This window comes from Sardina pilchardus, chromosome 4 (assembly GCF_963854185.1).
Source record: "Sardina pilchardus chromosome 4, fSarPil1.1, whole genome shotgun sequence".
Taxonomy (NCBI): Eukaryota; Metazoa; Chordata; class Actinopteri; order Clupeiformes; family Clupeidae; genus Sardina; species Sardina pilchardus.
In genome coordinates, this window is record NC_084997.1 from 22,025,623 (window position 1) to 22,044,518 (window position 18,896).

Sequence of the window (18,896 nt, forward strand, 5' to 3'; positions counted from 1 at the left end):
AGATCTCATCAGTCCAGGAGCGTCGGCCAAAACAACCCCAGGTGGTCCTGTGTGCCAAAACCCAGACTCACACACACACACACACACACACACACACACACACACACACACACACTCACAGCTGACTCCACAGCCGCCCGTGTGATTGATAGAAAAGCCCTGCTGCTCTCGCTGTTCTCCCCCCATCATATCATCCACAACAAAAGCACCACCAGCCGTGAACTCTGAAAACAGTCTGACACGAATGTCACCTCAAAAAAAACAACACCTCCCCCACTCCCTCCTTCCCTTCCAAGGGAGACAATAGAAAGTCAAAGAAATCAATGAGCTCCTGGAGCACTGGTCACTGATTGGCTACTGTGTGCCTGTACTGTGCGTGTGTGTGTGTGTGTGTGTGTGTGTGTGTGTGAGTGTGCTTGGCAGGAGCTGGGGGTGGGATGAGAGGGACTGAGTAATCCCAAGTGGCATGTCTCTGTGCTGATGCTGTGCTCGTCTTTGTGTTGATCTCTCTCAACATCAACATGCCACCCCCACCCCCCCACCCCACCCCCCCCCCCCCCTCCTTCACCACTGTCCACTCACCGGTCATCACCATCGCTATCAGCACGGTTCTCACTGAAAGACCCCACTCTGGACTATGGACATCCCCCCCCACACACACACACACACACACACACAGTCTGCAAGCCCTATCCCAGGTGAGGAGTATCCCACCGGTCATCACCATCACTATCATCACGGTTCTCACTGCAAGACCCCACTCTGGACTATGGACATCCCCACACACACACACACACACACACACACACACACACACACACACACACAGTCTGCAAGCCCTATCCCAGGTGAGGAGTATCCCACCGGTCATCACCATCGCTATCAGCACGGTTCTCACTGAAAGACCCCACTCTGGACTATGGACATCCCCCCCCACACACACACACACACACACACACAGTCTGCAAGCCCTATCCCAGGTGAGGAGTATCCCACCGGTCATCACCATCACTATCATCACGGTTCTCACTGCAAGACCCCACTCTGGACTATGGACATCCCCACACACACACACACACACACACACACACACACACACACACACACACAGTCTGCAAGCCCTATCCCAGGTGAGGAGTATCCCACCGGTCATCACCATCACTATCATCACGGTTCTCACTGCAAGACCCCACTCTGGACTAATGGTCTAACAGCGCCAGTGCCAGCGGCGTGGGGGTGCAAATATGGATAATGACCAGGACTTGGGCATCAGCAGGGACACCATACAAAAAGTTAATCTCACTGCCGTCCACGTTTCCCCCCCCTTCACCCGAGAGAGCCGGAGCGACGAGAGCGAGCAAGCGAGCGACAGGCTCATCAGCGCACACAAAGCGAACGACCCCGCTCGGCTCTGCAGCCAACAACAAATCCCACATGGAGCACGGAATCCCCCCCAGTCCAGCCCCCCGGCATCCCACGCGCATCCCCACACACACTCGGAGCAAAATCACACACTCATGCCCACACTAGTCCACACGAGCAACAACAATGACACGCCAAAACGAACCCCCCCCCCCCCCCCCGTCCATCCCGCGAACGCCTCTCTCACACGCCACAGAGACAAAAGAGTGAGAGAGAGTGAGAGAGAGTGAGAGTGATGCCGGAGTGATTCCGCTCCATCTGAAACGCCACATGAGCGAATAGCTACTAGTCCGAGCGGAGGCTAGCCCTCTATTGTGTGGCACCGACCACAGCAGTCTCAAGTAGTTTAAAGCCGTTAGTAAACAAGAGAGGGGGGAAAAGTGTCCCCCCCCCCTTTGGGTCTCACTGGTACCTTTGTTGTCCCGGCTCTGCTCTAGGTTCTCTTCTGATGTAGTTTCCATGGCTGTTTTTGTCCCATCCAGCAAAAATGCTTCCCCCTTCTGCAACTGCAAACACTTTTCTCTTTACTGTCTGCCTGTGTCCCTACCTCTCTCCCCACACTCTCCTTCTCCTCCCCTCCCCTCCCTCTCTTCCTCTCCCCTCCTCTCTCTCTCTCTCTCTCTCTCTGTCTCTCACACTCACTCTCCCTCTCTTTCTCCAGTGGCCCTGATACACTAAAGCAGGGCTCCTATGCACAATATAGCCCAGTGCTTTTCCATGGTGCTGATCTTGTCATATTGGGTTTTGGTCAGCTTTCTCTTCTTCCTCACAGGATCCTTCAGGCGCCTACTCGAGCCATCTGTCACTTGCGATCAACGTTTTTTTTTTTTTGGAAGGAAGGGGGGAAAATATTTTTAGCCGTCGGATTTATTTTATTATTTAATCTTATTATCGTACGTTTACATTTTCCACAGCCTCCCCAAGACTCTTGCAGGGTGAAAAAAAAATCACTTGATCCGCACTCCCACGGCAACCAAGCCACCGACTCCCCCCACCAGCACCCCCCCAGCCCCTCGGGCCGCTCCCCGCTCTGAGAAGCCCTCAGTTCTCCCTGTGTCTTGAGAGGAGTCACCCCATGAATGACAATCTGAGGCGGCCACTTAAGAATGGAGTCATTACATCAGTGGAGGGGATGTGTGTGGGAGACAGGGGACCCCCCCTCCCCGCCACTGGCAGGGGCCACAGGGGGCTCTGAAAGCCCCCTCTATGCGCCGTGTCTTGTGGGTAGGGGGGTCCTGGGGGTGTTGTGGCGGGGGTGTTGTGTGCCACCACACAATCACTGGCTTCTCTTTCCCAGCGCTGCACAAAGGGAGGAGAGGGGGAGAGGGGGAGCGGGGGGCAGGCGACGGCGGCAGCGGCGGCGGCTGCTTCATATTCTGATTTGCACCATATGCCCCTTGCTCCTGCAGCATACATTAGCATCCACTGACCGCTGCCTTCCCCCATCTGCTGACCGCGCCCCCCTGAGACAGAGAGAGAGAGAGAGACAGAGAGAGAGAGGAGAGAGAGGAGGAGAGGAAAGGACACAAGACAAGGGGGAAGATCCTGTCTCACAAAAACAAACAACTGTGTGTGCCTGTGTGTCTGCATGCGTGTGTGTGCGTGTGTGTGTGTGTGTGTGTGTGCATGTGTGTTTGTGTCTGTCTGTGTCTGTGTAAGGTGAGCGTCTTTCCACTTATGACGGTGTCTGTCTGTCTGTACTGTGAGTTTGCGTGTGTTTACTTGTTGAGGGAAGGAGCAGACTAAAACAAAGGACAAAGAGGAGACAGACAGAGAAGTGGAAAAAGAGAAGCAAGAACCAGAACAAAAACAAGGCACAAAGCACGCCAAAGTGTGCAAAGCAAAGTGGGCAAAAGAGTGAAAGATAATGAAAGAGACAGAGAGAAAGCGACAAACACAGAGAGAGAGAGAATGAAAAAGAGAGAGAGAGAGGGGGAGAGAGAGAGAGAGAGAGAGAGAAAGAAGGAGAGAGAGAGGGGCTGTAGAGGCATACTAATGAGCGTGTGGGTTTCAGTGGGAAGCAGTGGGGTAGTGGGGACTTCTCACGGATATGAAACCACAGACAGGACAAAAGCAACAGGGAGGGCCCGAGGCTCCAGCCATCCCTGCACACACACACACACACGCGCACGCACACACACACACACACACACACACACACACGCACGCACACACACACACACACACACACACACACACACACACACACACACACACACACACACACACACACACACACACACACACACACACACACACACACACACACACACACACACACACACACACAGTCTGCAAGTTCTATCCAAGGTGAGGAATATCCCAAATTAAATGCATGGCATCTCTACTTTATTTTCAGGTTGCTGCTTATAAGCAAACCTTATAGGGTTACGTTGTACGCAACAAAACTTTTAAAATCTTTTTTTTTTTTTAATCTTCGCGCAGTTGATTTCTTCTAAATATAGATTTGCCACAGTAAGAAATATGTGCAGTCACTTGAACAAAGTGACACTAATTCCTAGAGAATTCCTAAGGGGGTGCCTGATGAGATCTTAGTCAGCACAATGAAACCAAATACTAGTCCATGATCAATGGATTCTACCAATTCAAGTTAAAAACATGTAAGTGATGACAACTGTCTCATCGTTCACAGGCAAAGCACTGAGTTATTGTCTGTTCACAGGCTCAATGGGACTTTAAGGACCCAATACGTGTCATCCTTTTTTCTTTTTAAAGGACAAGGATTTATGGAGAACGGGAGAATAAAAAGCTTATGCGGACGTATTTGATGTTCTTTAGAAATCTTTTGGATGCTCCTCAAAGTCAATTTTTTATATTGTCCTGCTTTCCTACAAAGGGCCATAGCTATCTATCATTTAGGGGTGCTGGCCAGAGAACACAGGGTCACTAGACTTGACGCTAACACTGAGCATACCACCCTCAAGAGGCAGCACAAGATGGCGGGAGTTTTATGTTATTGTATTCCCTTTATTTAGCACCGCTTGCATCCAAAACACTCCTTCTCACTTTGACGAGAAACACATTTTCTTGTGGCACATCCTGAGGCTCTCAGTTGAAACGGCCTTTTCAGAGAAGACGGCGAAGAAGTTGCCACCAGCGAGCTCCCACTGCAGGGCCCATTTGAAGTGTTTCCCATAAGTGAAGGGGGGGACCCAGCCCCCTTGTCAGGGCTACAGTCTGAATGATGATGAAGCACAGTAGAATGCTGGGAGGGAGTGGCGCTGGGGGGGTCTGGTCATTATGCTGGGGGACACTCGGCCTGAATAGCCTGTGAGCGCTCGCTCACCCGTGAAGACCTGTGGCCTGTCTGTCCTATAGAGACGAAGCCGTTCTCATGGGCATCGCTTAGCCTATAGCCCTGGAGCCTGCTCAGTGCTCACCAATCACTGGCAGGGGCAATGCCCTCCACAGGCAAACTCCCTCAGTCACTCAAAGAGAGACGAGAGAGCCAAAGAAAGAAAGAATAAGACAGAGATTCCCACCGGACTGCTGGGAAGGAGATGTCATGGAGGAGAGGAGAGAGAGAGGGAATTCCAGGGAAGGAGATGTCATGGAGGAGAGGAGAGAGAGAGGGATTTCCAAGGAAGGAGATGTCATGGAGGAGAAGAGAAAAAGAGAGGGATGAAAAACGGCTGATACCGGTGATATGAAGTTCATCCAAGGTTTAGAGAATGCATTTGGAAGGAACATTCATTAGGCCTAGAAGAGAACACGAGAGACATTGTGTTCCTAATGTTCCACTAAAGAGAAAGCCAGTGAGTTGCATAATGACATGGCTACAAACAACTAACTGGACCGAGTTGATTCAACCTAGGAGCTACCGCTAATACAAAACTCTTGTTCTGAGCGCTTATAAGATGTATTCACTTACAGTAATATGCACATCAACCTGATGAAGCCATGATTCCTCCAAGCTTATGCAATACTCGGCTAAGCCCATTACGCATTAAGGCATCATCTGGTCTACATGGCCAATGTGATGATGTCCCCGCATCCTATTGTGAAAAACCTCACTTTTCACCATTGCGTCAATACTCCAGATAAAACAGTGCATATACCGATTGGGTTGACCCAGTTCATATTATTTACTATGCACACTCAACATGTCTGAGAGTAGCATTGATATTTTATTGATCTACACATCCGACAGTGGGCCAACACAGTCTCCTACCTCTACTGACCTAGTTAACTAAAGCCTGAGGATGACATTTCTGCATCATGATGATGTACATCTATAGGTGTCAAATGATTGATCTAGAGAAATGATTGTGTTTTCAGGCTCAATGACATATCAAACTAGAGAGCTATTCGTAGAAGTCCACAATTGTTTATCTCAACAAGATGACATCAACTTTGTACGCAACAGGGCTTCCAGATCTCTGCAAGCAGCCATGTTGTTTGTTTTGGTCGACATTGTCCAACATAGCCATCTAAATATGTATACATCAAATACAAGCCAAGTACAAAACTCAACAGTCAGTCAGTCAGCCAGTTATTCTTTGAAGTGAACAAGGAAGAAAGTGCCCTCTGGCAGATGAAGAGCACCATAGGACTCTGCAACTTATTTCCTCCAGGAAATTCAGGCTTTTTTTTACGGCCAACAATGAGACTGGGACCCCATTAAACAGCAGCCATGCAGCCTTGTTCATTAGACAGTAGTCCATGGCGAGAGAGAGAGAAGGAGCCCAAAGGGACCCTTCAGTAATGGGACAGTTCCTGCTCCTCTGCGGCATGTCACATTGAGAGGAACGGGGTCAGGAACAAGGCTAGCCTGCCTCTGCCCATCAAAACAACAGGCAATTATGAGTTGAGATATTGTTATGGCTCCAGATTCAGAGTGCTCAAATGGGCCAAGACAGCAAAGTTATTTACCTGATCTCCTTTTCACATGACTTCATTTTCCTCACATGACACACTCTGGCTTTCTACGCTTTCTGCTTGTACTATCAAACAGGCATTATCATGATGAGGGCCATGGAATACATTTCACTACTCTCCTTTAAAGAAAGACAGGGGGAAAAGAATGAATCACATCATGTTTTTTTCATGTCACTATTCTGGAGAACAACATTGACACACTAAAGCACTCTACTGAGGCTCAAACAGACCATATGTCAATACACAGTACCAGTTCCTATGTCCACCTTGTGAATGGTTATACCATGACTATACCATGGATCTGAATCACAAGTTATGTAAGAAGCTACGGCCATTGCGGCTCATGTAAACAGCACGTACAATCAATCATTGCCATCCCTGGCCAGGCATGCCTTTGCTAACATTTTAAAGAGGTCAGTAGCAAGTACTGGATTTCACTGAAAATAATCCCTTTGGTTTTCTGGTTCGATTTCGGACGCACATCATTCCTTAAAATGCTTCACGATGGCTTTGTTCGGATTTAAGACAAACCCTCAGCGACGCGTAATTGCTGGTGTTCGACCACGTAATCTCCAGCCCCTCTGACTCAGCACATCTGTAATTGCATGTTTGCGTTGGTCCGTGTCGTTACAGGTCTTGGAAGGAAAAGACGCAGCGCTCGGGGTCCACTGGCAGCTCTGGTTCAGCTCTCATGTGATTTCACACTCCCAGCACTTGGCACCTCTGCAGGGACTGAGCTCCTGGCTGAGATGGGGCTAGGGGAGGAGAGGAGGAGGAGGAGGAGGAGGAGGAGGAGACAGGATAGAGGACTGAACCCCCAGATGCTTCATATTACCCGGCTTCCTGCTTTCTCCATGGAAATTACCACCAGTCTGTGGCCGACCTGATGGAGAACAGCGGTGAAGGAGGATGAATCGGGCAGGTTGGCCTGTGTCATGACCCAAGTAATGAGTGCCCAAATCATTTAAGGACAACACCGCAGGGTTCATTATACTTTTTTTCCCTACAATGGGCTAATTGCTAATTACCACATGCTTGTGTGTTCAAGGCAAGCCTCGTGATCTGGGCTCCGGCTATTTCTGCTCTTCTGAGGTTTCATGGAACATTCTGGATTCTTCGGTGGAATTCTTGACTGCAATCTTTAGAATATGGTTTTTAAAAGTGGAGGCAGGGAGGGCATTTAACTGCTCTCGGGGTTTGGCGCTCAGGTCTTTAGTCTCCTCGTGGTGAGCCACATTTATCAAATACCACTCACAGAAGAGGGATGTGAGGCTTTTCCAACTCAGTTGATCATGTCCACGCTATAAGTTTGCCGAGGCATGTGAAGAATCCAGAGGATTGTATTTTATGTTCCTCGTCCTACCCTATAAAACCCAGGCTTATACAAAAAAGTCATATAAAGGTTTGACAAAACCACCGATATATTGCTCACATGAGCATGCTGTATGAAGTGAATTCATATGCAAACGGGGAGAGGGTGGGATCTGCGCCAGATTAGGCCCAGAGACATGCAACGCTAGCTGCCATCTGGAAGGAGATCTCCCTTCAAACGAGCGCTGCAGAGAGATTTTCCACTCCACAGGTGGCTAGAGCAATGGGACTCCTGCTTGTCCAATAAACTCTACTATATATTTTCTCCCATTTTCTGCCTGTAATCTGGACAGTTGTTTCCATAAAAGCGAAGTTAACAGATTTGCTAATCCAATCAGTTTATCTTGCACTGCCGAGACATTCGTGTAAACAGTTCACTGTAGATTTATTTCTCTCCAGCGTTCAGTAACAGAAGGAAACCATCAACAGTAGTCTTAAATCAGATCAGATATTTAGAAAAGGAACGAAACGTACAGATGTTTATTTCTCACCAACTATTATCTTTACATTACTGGCATGGTAAAACATTCCACATCATCAAAATGTGATATTGTATTGTTCTCCCATGCATGAACCTTCTGAGATGGATCTATGAATGTCAGGGGAATCTTTGCAGTGGTGTCATTTCAAAGGTTATGGATGAAGCCTTGACATACACTAAAGCTTTTTGGAAGTAACCATTGAAGATGAATATATGGTTCTGGCCTCTATGAGTGAAGCTGCTCTGTTTCTAGTCTGGACAAAGACTAGCCTACTGCAGATTCTGGCATCAACACACTTCTCTGTCCTGGACAGTTCAATTGATAAACCACCTACAACACCATAACCTTGCATGAACTGAGAGTCTCATGATCATAAAAAAAGGCATACGACTACTTGTCATCCTAAAATAGCTATTGCCTGCTAGTACTCAGGAGTGGTTTTGCTTTCACTCTCACCATTAGTTTTAATGGTGGTGAAGGCTAATTCTACATCATCTAAGCACTGATAAACTCTTAAAATGAGATGTTATTTTGAACCCATCCTCCTTCCACTAGACTTAACTTGTTCGTCTTAATTCATGGAAATTTGCTCTTGGCAAATTCATACACAAACTTGACACCGTTGTTCAACCATGTGAATAGCATCGAACTTGAGAAACCAACTGTGTCACATGCATGAATATGCATGACCACTGACAGCTGCCCCATTGAATTCATTATAAATGGGGGGTGAATTGAATAGCTAACTCCTGCATTGTGTGGCTATGTATGAACACGGAAGGAGTGGTGTGTTCACAGCATAGCCTCAAGAGATTCACAGTTGGCAATGTTCGTGTTGGTTTGCGTTCGCCTGTGGCTGAACTTTACATTTTATTCAAAAAGGGGTACCAGAATGCTGAAGGCAAATTCTCTAGCAGTAAAAAAAACGTACGCATATGACAGGTTTTTGAAATGTACAATGTCAAACGAAAGAGAAAGGAATGGCCACTGCCATGTGCTGTGTAACACTGTTCAGATGATCACCCTGCAGACAGCATCTTCTGAGGTGCTCGTGTGAATAGAAACATCTGTGCGAGTGCTTTGTTTCATGGCTAGAGACATGCCATAAGGTGTGTGTATCTCCTGATCTCTCACCCTGTGTGAGTGTGTTGCTAGGCGGCTAGGGGACATGCCTAAGGTGTGTGTATCCCCTGATCTCTCACCCTGTGTGAGTGTGTTGCTAGGAGGTGAGGGACATGCATAAGGTGTGTGTATCTCCTGATCTCTCACCCTGTGTGAGTGTGTTGTCTGGCGGCTAGGGTGATGCCTAAGGTGTGTGTGTCGCCTGATCTCCTCTTTGTGAGTGTGTTGTCTGGCGGCTAGGGTGATGCCTAAGGTGTGTGTGTCGCCTGATCTCCTCACCCTTTGCCCTGTGCCCACACGAGTGGAAGTGAGAGCGCATGCCCGGCCCAGCCGGAGAGCACAAAGAGCGGGCAGGCAGCGCAGGACTCTCAGCCCGGCCGGGCGAGTTTGAGTTTTCCCATGACCACAGGTTCACACAGCTCCAGCTGCAGTGCGACCTCTCTTTTGAGCCGACGCATCAGCGCACCCTTTTGTTCCCGCGCCGGTGCTGCCGACCTCTCACCCCTGACCCACCCCCCCAACCCCCCCCCCCCCCCAGAGTCTCCGTCTGTCTACGCGTCCAGCGCTGTGATCAGCAGCAGTCTGGCGCAACGGAGCCGAGCCGCGACGAGGCCGCACCGTAGCCGCGCCGCGCTCCCTCCTCCAGCCCGCTGAGAGAGCTCTTCACAGAGGCTCCGCAGCACAAAAGAGAAGTGACAATTCATCCTCAGCACCATGACAACGCAGGGGCGAGCTACTAATGCCGATCCCCAATGTGCACTGACATCTATATCGTGAGGATGCAGCGTGGAGATTCATAGCAAGGATCCAACCTGAACTTGGCTTTCTGCACACACTGAGGCAGATAAAGAGAAAAACATGCATGTATTAAAACCATTTCATTAAAAAATACCATTTAAATAAACCTGAGAATATTCTATGCTGAAATCAAGCACTAATGCTGATCGAATGTTCAATCTGATCTTGTAGCTTACATTTATGATTGACATGTATGGAATGTTGAATGTCCGATGCAAATACATGAGGTACTTAAAGATGGTATAGAAAGATACAACACATACTGCTTTCTATGGTCATGCTCACGAATAAACATTTCTGCCCATCATGGAACAGTCAGTTCCGAGCTGTGTCCTAAAATTAGCTCCATTTTGGGATTTGACAGTGATCACAGTAATGTGTCCTGAAGCCATGCTAGTTCCAATTAGATACACTTCCATCTCACCCTGAATTATGGACCAAATGATAATGCAGGGGCCACCAAAAATGGGAAGTGACTGAAGAGATGCATTAATCTGTGTATCTCTGGCCTTAATATGGGATGTGGATTTGATTTTCCAAAACACCATACATATGCATAATATACTTTAAAATAGCTTTTAAGAGCCAAAAATGTCCATTTCAGTCAATTTCAGGGTTGGAGCAAATGGTTCCTGCTTGACAGTAAAGTGATTCAGTTAATGAATTGGTGGAGGAAACTCTGAATCACTCTCTGGCTTGCACTTGCGGGAGAGCCATGATTCACGCACGGGGTGGTTTAACAAAACTCGCAGAATTGGCACTCAACCTGCCATGTGTGTCATGTCAGACTTCTGTTGATCTAACCCGTAGAAGATCCTGTTTCAGCCGACGGCTCTTCAGTTAGTTTATTTACTAACTATTTATTTTCACTGACTTAACAGGTCAGTAGTAACAATGCTTTATGAGACCTTACAGTAGTTTGGAGGGCTCTCAACAGCACTCTCAAGTGTGAGTAAATGAAGTTGTTTTAGCCAAATGGAGCATCTGAGATCTTTGCTTGCCTTGAGGTGGTTTGTGTCTGTTGGAGCGTTACATGCATTCCAGCAGTTGTGGACGTGTGATTTTATTTTGTCTGTGGAGAACCCAACAGGCTTAACATAGCTGACTAACAACTGTTCAGGGGTGGCATCCACCACAACACATGGCCAGCTCTATACATGCAGTATATATACACTATAGCTGTATAGAATGGGAACAGATGGACTTCACCAAACAATTTCTCAGAGTGCTGTAAGCCGGGATATGGATGATTCACGTGTTCCGTTCGATTCCCCCCGCAGTGCATCGAGGACGGTTTTCCCACAATCTGTCCTTTAAATGGCCAACACAGAAGGATTAAGCAATTACATACGCCGTACTCCTGAGAGCGATGGGAAATTTGTTCTTTTTTGTTTGACTGCGGTGTCTCCATTCCCAAGAAGCCCAAGCTGCGCTCTCTCCCCCGACACACTGGCTATTGAGTTTCCTGCAGCTGTCGCTCCATCCATAGAGAAAGCTCAACTATTCCACAAATTCTCATCTGTTGGGCTCTTTCACTGTTACGCCTGTTATACTGTCATTTACGTGAGAAAAAAGTTGGTCCAAGTTGGTCGTATAAAGAGAGGATAGTGTAAGTGGGAATTATCATCAAACGAGAGCCAAAACGTCATCCCGTCAGAGAGAAAAGCTGTACAGCACTGTGACCAACACGGTCAATGCCGCTGGAAAACAAATTCCACAGTCACATGCATTTGAATCACCATGACCTGAGTGAAGATGAATCATGAACACACCATGCACGATTCCTGAGACAGGCGCAAACTGTTGAAAGATGTTCACCACAGATTAAGAAAGACATTTTAAGTGGCTATGTAAAACGATGCAGCTGGAAGATCTGTCATACGTTACAGGTGTGTTGAATTTAAACAAATCATTCATTTGGTTTGAGGTCTCAAACAAATAACGTATAATTCTGTATATAATAACGTTTCTTCCTAAAAGTCTGTGAGTACCATGTACATGTTCCAAGTTTGTGTCTCCATTTATACCTGAAGACAAGAAATGTACAAGGTGTTAACATACAACTAATGCTTGTGCTATTTTTTTTTATCTCTTACATCCCCATAAACTTCCAAGTGAATGAGCTTTGTGGATTGTTTATGCAGCCAGTGCTCTTACAGGGCCCCTCTGGGGAGGCGTGGATGCTTTTGTGTTCTCTCTCAGCAGAAGCAGTGGCAACAGCAGCTCCAGATGAACTGGGCACAAAGAGCTATCTGTGAAGTGGTGAATGTGCTTCGCAGGCGAGTTGCCAAGTGCTGCGTCCTACTGATGCCTTTTAAAGCAACTTTAAGCCTACGCTCTCACAGCACAGAGGCGGCCTAATCACAATAGCACACATTTGCACACACACACACACACAAACACACACACACACACACACACACACACACACACACACACACACACACACACACACACACACACACACACACACAGACTCACAGAGCCCATACATCTCCGCTCCCTCCTTAAACACTATACATAGTCTTTGTTGAATCACTCGCTGATAAAAACACAGTATAGAATAGCTTCAGAGGGGCAATTCAGTCTCCAAATCTGAGTGTAGAAATCAGTTTAGAGCAAAGCAAATTGGGGATACAGGCTAATGAACGATACTCTGCACAGGGTCACAGAAATCACATTAACAGCCAAGAACTGCTTTCAACCTGGCCAACAGAAACAGCAGGGGAGCTCATACTGATACAAACACTGGCAGCGGTCTGTTCAAGGCTAAATTCCACAAGAAATTAGGATGAGCTCTCCTTGAACTTCAGCACAAAAAGAAAAAAAAAAACGCATATCTACAGCAAAGCCTCAACTGACATCAAAAAAAAACATTCATATTCATTGTGCTGTTGTTTTCAATTAGTCACCTCCAGCATATTTACACTTGCAGTCAGGAAGCCTTTACACAGTCACCTGAGCATCCAAAGGCAGGCCTGGCTGCACCACTGATGGGTAATGCTTTAAGGAGGAACAGAGACTAAATTAAAGCCACAAATCAAAATGGAGAGAGGCATCTTGGTATTTCCTTCACTGACGTGACGTGATCCCACCCCCACCTCCCAGCTGACAAGCACTAATCCTCTGGACAAGATCCTGGACTGGGGCATGGGGTGTGGCTCTTGCTTTACAGCGAAACAATCATGTCATCCCCTAACACTGACATGGTCCACAGTCCTGCCATCTCCATCCGAGCGTCAACCACTCCCACAGTCACTCACACCATCCCATGGCCTTGAGAAATAAAGTTTGTGAACTACATCATGTCAACGTTTACATTTGCAAGATGACAACGGACATACAAACTGTATGACCTGTGAAATGGCAGAGCCCCGGTTAAGTAGAAATAATAAGGTCAATCTGGAAAAACGGATTGATTTTCCTCATCGATAAGGCCTCTCTACATTTCACTCAGAATGAGTGTTAAGCAGTAAATGGAGTTTCGGTGTCATGGAAAATGTGTGCTGCTCAGTCTTGTGTAATTTGATTTGGTCAGAAAACGGAGCATGGGCTTCTGCTTAGAGAGAACGCAAATATGTGTGGACCGACTGGCCTGCTCCATTTGCACGTGAAATCCATTATTTCACTCCCGCGGAAACACATCCTCTGCAAAACAAAAACACGCCAATGTGTTACTCATGAACTCATGTTCAGGGGTGACGCTATGAATCTGTCTCATCTACATTATGTTTGGTCATGTAATTCCTCCAATTCAAGAAAACCACAATCAAAGCCTTCGCAGAGAGTCTATGTTGTGTTGCTTAAATTCAATAACTCAAACGAGACAAGCTTTCAACACCACACAGCCCAAGATTGATAACTTGATTACTTGACTGAAAGATGCATTTAGATCTACTTCCACGACGGCCAAACTATTTCCAATGAGAGTGAAGGACCAGTGCGCTCACGCCTCATTCCCATCCAGTCCACATTTCCATCCTCACATCACCATGCCATCATCAGGCAGTGTAACAATCCCCTAACGAGGGCGACCTCAAAAAATGCAGGCAGTGAAACACCCCCCCACCACCCCCCCACCACCACCCCTACCCCCGCCTGCCAATCCCCCCACTCTGGCCTCCCCAGCCTGGGCCTCTCAATGGCCCTTTTAATGAAAGTGCGGGGAATTGGCCATGCTTGAACAAGCATTCCCACTAAGGAACTCCTATTCCTATCATTTCATATCACAATTAACAATGTCCCTCTTTGTGGAGCGCAGCACTTATTAAGCCCGACAAATGAACATGGCCGCTTCAACAGAGCTCCCCACTAATGTAGGTGGCCGCCGGGCCACTACTGTGGGTAAGAGAATGGAGAAGAAGGTGTGAAAGAGAGCGAGAGAGAGAAAAAAAGGGAAAGTGGAGGTAACAGAAGAGCAGACTGTGGAGGAGGTGAAGTGGGCTAGACGAGAGCGAGAGTGCGAGAAAGAGGAAGCACAAGAGGAACTAGAAAAAAAGAGTAAAGAGCTGTGCGGTGAGCTCCAATAGGCTGCCTCATTTCCATCGCATCTCCAAAAGGGTCTTCTTGTCTGCAGCTTAATTGCTGACGGGGTCCGTTCAGATCTTGTGCCAAACAGGATGGGAGTATGTGGACAGCCTGATTATAAATCAAATACCTAATGAACACAAATATATGGCTTTGTTGGATGAAGAAATTGAATTTATACATTACAGAGATTTGCACGGAAGTCTCTTAGGATTGAGCCGTGTACAGTACAGGAAGCCAGCAGCATAACTGCACTTAAATGGCAAAGCAGCGGATCACTTACAGTATGAGACTGACAAGCCATTGAGCAAAATCCAACTAAACTCTACAGAAGGGTGAGTGACATCACCAGTGATCACCAAGCTGTGATTGTTGACATCCCTTCCTCTGACTCTGACACACAATATTTCAGAAGTCCCAGAACGGGACTCTAACTCCAGAACCCCAGGAAGTGGAAACCCCAAAAGCAGTCACATCCTCTGAGTTTCAGCTGACCACTGCTCGTTGCCCAACAGCTGTGTTCTCCAACAAGTGGCCTTTGCCTGTGACCCGCACACACAGTTGCAGAGGAACCATTATCTCATTTGATGCTTTTGTTTTTGCAATGTGCGCCACATCCACACTGTTTCCTGTCCAGGTCTCTTTCTACACTGAGGGCCAGAGGCCTCAGTGGCCCTCATTTGTCAAAACAAATGACCAAAACAAATGTCCATATTTGTGACTGTGATCAGATGACAAATACACGATTTAAACAATAACTTTGTCAAAGACAAATGTTAGTCTACACTACAGCAATAAACAAAATCATAACATCTCGTTAGATATGCTCAAAAAACATAAGAAAAACATTTTACACAGAGTTATTGTCGGGACTAAATCTAAACAATCTAAATTGATTATGACTCGTATAAGATAATCAAATCACAATTGCCAGTTAATTCAAACTTCTACTTTCCTGAATCAAATCATTCACAATGTCTCCAGATGAAAAACAATAATGATTTCCATGGATCTGTCAGTGCTATAAACAATGCTGGACATTTTTTAATGGTTGGAGTCAACCATTCCTGGAGTCAGAGATGAACAAAACTTTCCAGCAGCAGCCGAATGCACTGCAAACCCTGCTGAAGACTGACTGTAAACATGGAGAAAAGTATTTTGAGAGGAAGGGTTCCAGAGTTTCCATCAGGAAAAACAATTTCTCTCTCTTTGGTTATCAAGGTCTGGGTTTAAGAGAACATAGCAGAACTATTCACAGTCCTATCCGTAATTCGCAGAATTTGATTACTCTAACTCTCATAGTCACAAGACAGCCCTTAAACTCCTGTTACTATATGATTCAATTGTCTCTTTGAGAGATAAATTGATAGGCTTGTAATTGCTTCAAGAACTTCAGAGTATTTTTGGAAAAGTAAGCATTAAGGCTATTTATTTACCAAGGACCTTTCTAAATCAACAACTTTGTTTTACACAACTTTGTAAATAACACGGTGTTGTATTGATGGGGTCTATAGTTCATCACAAAGCACATCTCCACACATCAACACTGTGGGAAAATGGGGGTTGGGTGAGTGGGCAGGAGAATACCCTCTGATGCTGTCTGAGCAGGCAGGCCTCCAAACCTGAACCTGTGCCTGATACTTCAGAAACACCCGTGCTGTGCAGGCTGTGGTGTGCACCGCCAAACTCTACTAGCGGTGATGGCTGGAGGTGTAGCTGCGTGGAACTAGGCCATTCCCCATGTGGGCCAAACAAACAAATCAATTCCCACCACATCCAAAAGACCATTCTTACTTCTTTATTAGACATTTCTGAACAAGAGCAGCAAGTTTGCATGCGGCAGGCCGTCACAAATTGCTGCGAGGCATCCTGTCTAAACTTGGATCCACTGCCCCATGACACACACAAAACAATCCTGCAGTAATTTGAAACAGAATGCTGAGACGCTATTTCCCATTAAACATGAAAGGGGGACATAAACCACAGCTGCTTAGAAATACTGGCCTTGGCTATCAGTTTAATCCTGAAACTACTCAACAATACGCCAGAACAGCACATCATCACTCGAGTTTCTCACTTGGAAACTTGTGCGCTTGGCGCACAAAGACACAAGTTGCCAAAAGTTGAACGAGAATCTAAATTCAAGTCAAAAAACACAAAATGCTCGCTGGTAGGAATTCTTTAATGGACTATTTGCATGTTTTCTGTATGGGTCTCTGAGTGTGAACAATAGACAATGGTCAATCGCATTTCAGCTCTGCATCTTTAAACATGTGCCTACTGGCAACGACTCAGGGGGTTTTTTTTTCCAAAGACTCTTCCCAACTTGCCACTGACTGAACTCACTTCTACATGAACAACAACTGAAGTTGCACAAAGAAGTGAAAGCTAAATTAAGAGTACAAAGCCAGCACTGTGGGGGCCTTCTGAAGATCAATGAATGCTCGCACACATGCTCACACTGACAGTATTCTAGTCCTCTGTCAGCTGCAAAGCACCCATTTAACACGGCCCCCACCAAAAGCCAAGACGAATGCTTCGGTTAAATCCGCAAAAATACACAGTCCCCGGACTGTGACAGGGTATAAAAGACAACACAATATCAAGAAAAACACAGCTGAGTTCATATGGAAATATCTTCAATGAGGGGTTTGTATTCAACCTAGAATAGTTCAAGGAACACAAGGCACAACTAGAGCATTTAAAAACAAGTATGGCCAAGGCCCCAGGGGTCTGGTGGAGGAGACAGCAGAGAGGTTCCCTTCATGTGTACCCTGGTCCATCCCATCTGGCAAACAGGCTCAAAGTGCCTCAAAAGCCCATAAGTCTGCTGGGAGCATTTACGAAGTGAGGAACATCCGTGGCATCATCCCCTTGATGCTCACATAGTGCCCTGAGGGTGGGGTACAGATGGGCAACACTTACATGGGTTGGGTCTCAGAGCTCCACTATACAGGGTCAGGCAAGCAAGGCAACACTGTGGCATTTCTAACCTTCACTTCACTTTAACATCCAGCGCCAGCTCAAGTCAAAAGGCAGTTTGAAAAATATTGTCAAACAAATTTCACTATATCAGAACGTCAGAGGCCACCCATTGTCATTTGTCATCAAAGATTTAAACACCTTAACACCTCGATGCAAGTGTCTTTGAATAATAATGAACGAGTTTTATAGGACATCCCTCAGAGAGAGATCCAGATCAAGATTGGTTTGAGTATTGTGGGATAAATGCATTCGTTAGGGTAACTGGGGTTATTAAACAGAGACACTAACTGTATCGACCTGAAATAGCCCCGACAGAACTTTATCTGAGACAAAAAGCGCGCCTCAACAATAGCCATGGAAGAGTGGAACCCATACAAACTGACCCCCGCACCAGCGAGCAAACCAACAGTATTGCCGTCTGACAGTAGGTAAATCCTTTTAGACTTAACTCTAATCGCGTTGTCTGAGTTACTTCATGCCTACTCGAAGCGAAACCAGGTCAGATAAAAATAAACTTTTCCACAAAAGTTGTATATCGTTTCATAGTTTTCACGGATAAGCTGTCAATCTTGTCAATATTTACTTAGACGCTACTAAAAGCAACTCTACGACGAACAACACATGATAGCTGACAGTGAAACAATTTCGAACAGCAGTTCGGAAAAGTAGGCTACCATTCCCATCGACACTTACCCATTGTTCTTCTCTCCCAAACTTCCCGAGGTTGGAGAATGTGTACAAGTTCAGCTTATGGGGATGTTGTGTCCAGGGATGCACAGCAAACGCTAAACTAGACCACTAGTCGCTGCGCCTTGTCCCGTTTGGAGATGGGGTGGGTGACGTCACCACCAGGGATTACTGCTGGTAGGATGGGGCGCTTTGGCCCCTCGTTCCGTATTCAAGCGGAGGAAGCGAAAAGTTTGATAGGCATTCAGCGCAAGATACTTTATTGCGCAAACACTTATCTTGCAAGAAAATAAACCCTCTGGTTTCCTGCACGGTTCCGGCACGAGGGGTGTAGTACTGTTATAAATGACTATTATAGCCTACTGTTATGACCTCCAATACAATTTCAGAGAGTCACAACTTAGTTTTTTCTATGTTATGAAGTAGATTTCTACTCTCTAACAATGTAAAATGAGGTGTATAGCATCACTTCAAATATAGCCTATAAGACAGTTGATATCAAAAAGCCTAGAATAAATTCCCACCCTTGAGGTGTGATTCACCATGACATATTTTGCTTTGTTTGACACAATGATTTTAGATTCTGCCAGCAATGTTTGTGTC

The 18,896-nt window shown here is 46.4% G+C and overlaps 1 protein-coding gene across 3 annotated transcripts in view; it reads right to left on the reverse strand.

Moving 5' to 3' along the window:
• The window catches only part of gpm6bb (glycoprotein M6Bb), a 33,273-nt gene extending 14,841 nt beyond the window's left edge, over window positions 1-18,432 (reverse strand). For 2 of the 3 annotated variants that reach the window (XM_062534620.1, XM_062534622.1), the window contains exon 1: window positions 1,835-1,932. In XM_062534620.1, the coding sequence (XP_062390604.1) occupies window positions 1,835-1,883 (49 nt within the window). In that variant the 5' untranslated portion in view covers window positions 1,884-1,932. Of the gene's footprint in view, window positions 1-1,834; window positions 1,933-18,299 lie in introns of those variants that run through there. The other variant, XM_062534621.1, reaches the window with a different exon arrangement.
• Window positions 18,433-18,896: the final 464 nt, after the last annotated feature.